The sequence below is a fragment of the Prosopis cineraria genome, unplaced genomic scaffold, assembly GCF_029017545.1.
Source record: "Prosopis cineraria cultivar Desert tree isolate PC_DT_omini unplaced genomic scaffold, ASM2901754v1 PC10, whole genome shotgun sequence".
NCBI lineage: Eukaryota > Viridiplantae > Streptophyta > Magnoliopsida > Fabales > Fabaceae > Prosopis > Prosopis cineraria.
Genome location: NW_026555341.1, coordinates 3138265 through 3139566, shown reverse-complemented (window position 1 = coordinate 3139566; position 1302 = coordinate 3138265). Strand labels below are relative to the sequence as shown.

At 55.1% G+C, this 1302-nt stretch overlaps 1 protein-coding gene across 1 annotated transcript; it reads left to right on the top strand.

Annotated features, from left to right (window-relative positions):
- The first annotated feature begins 396 nt into the window (after positions 1-396).
- LOC129321982 (uncharacterized) lies at positions 397-1302 on the top strand. Its single transcript, XM_054968008.1, has one exon. It carries the CDS (start codon positions 397-399, stop codon positions 1300-1302), a length of 906 nt encoding a protein of 301 aa, XP_054823983.1.

Genomic DNA, 1302 nt, shown 5'->3' with positions numbered 1-1302 from the left:
ATTAAAAAAGTCTGGACCATCAAAATGAAAATCTGAAAAGCCCAGATGTTTTTTTACGATGAGCACCGCGGTGCCGAAACCGGACTCGGAGCGAAACATGCACTCTCTTCCGGTGCTTACCGCGAGAGCTGTCATGTCCGTCCGCAGAATGATTTCTTTCTTCTGTTTCCCTCCATCAATGTGCAGAATAAATTATTGCTCACAGCCATGAAGAACTGATCAATAAGATCATGCACGTCCATACCATCCACGACCTCAAGCTCCCCTCCCTATAAAAACCCCTCCACGCCAAAGGTTCTCTTCAAGCCTCTCTTGTCCATTCTCTCCCAAGCGACTTCCTAGCTGTTAGCCCGCTTCCCTCCACTCCTCCTCACACAACGTTCCCATCCCTCCCAAATGGAAACTATCAATCACACCAACGGCAACGCCAACGGTAACCACGTTCATAACGCTACCAACGGGCACGGGCACGACGACCAGCCCAAATCCAAGTCCCTCAAAGCTCGCCTTCATGCTGGGGAATGCCTTTATGGCATGTCCTTCCTGAGCTTCTCGCCCACGATGGCTGAGATAGCCGGGTGGGCCGGCTATGACTTCATCATAATCGACCTGGAGCACGGCTTCGGCGGCATTTCGGAAGCCCTCCGCTGCATCCATGCCCTGACTTCCGCCAACACTCCCGTTATTGTTCGCGTGCCGGAGGTTAACCACGTGTGGGTCAAGAAGGTTCTTGACCTGGGCCCTCATGGCCTCATCTTCCCTCTTATCGACGGCCCAGAGACCGCCAAGAGAGCCGTGTCCTACTGCCGCTACCCGCCGGACGGAGTGCGGGGCGTGGCAACTCCTATTGTGAGGGCGTCGAGGTTCGGAATGGACCTCGATTACGCGAGGGAGTACTCGAAGGACTTGCTGATACTGTGCCAGGTGGAGACAGAGGAGGCGGTGGACAACGTGGAGGGGATCGCCGGAGTGGAAGGAGTGGACGGCATAATGGTGGGGCCACTGGACCTGAGTGCGAGTGTGGGGTGCCTCTCTGACCCGAGAAATGAGAAGGTGAGGAGGATGATGAGGAAGATAGAGAGCACGGTTTTGGGGGCGAAGAGGAAGGAGGGCGGGGGACCTTACTTGGCCGGCATGGCCTTGCCCTTCGACGGCCCCGACCAGTTCAAGAAGCGTGGCTATCAGCTGATTCGAGGGGCCACGGATGTTGGGCTGTTCAAGAACGTATGCGTGGAGGATGTCAAAAGGTTCAATCTCAACAGGTTGAAGACCGTTCAGGCAAATGATGCAAATGCTCAATAA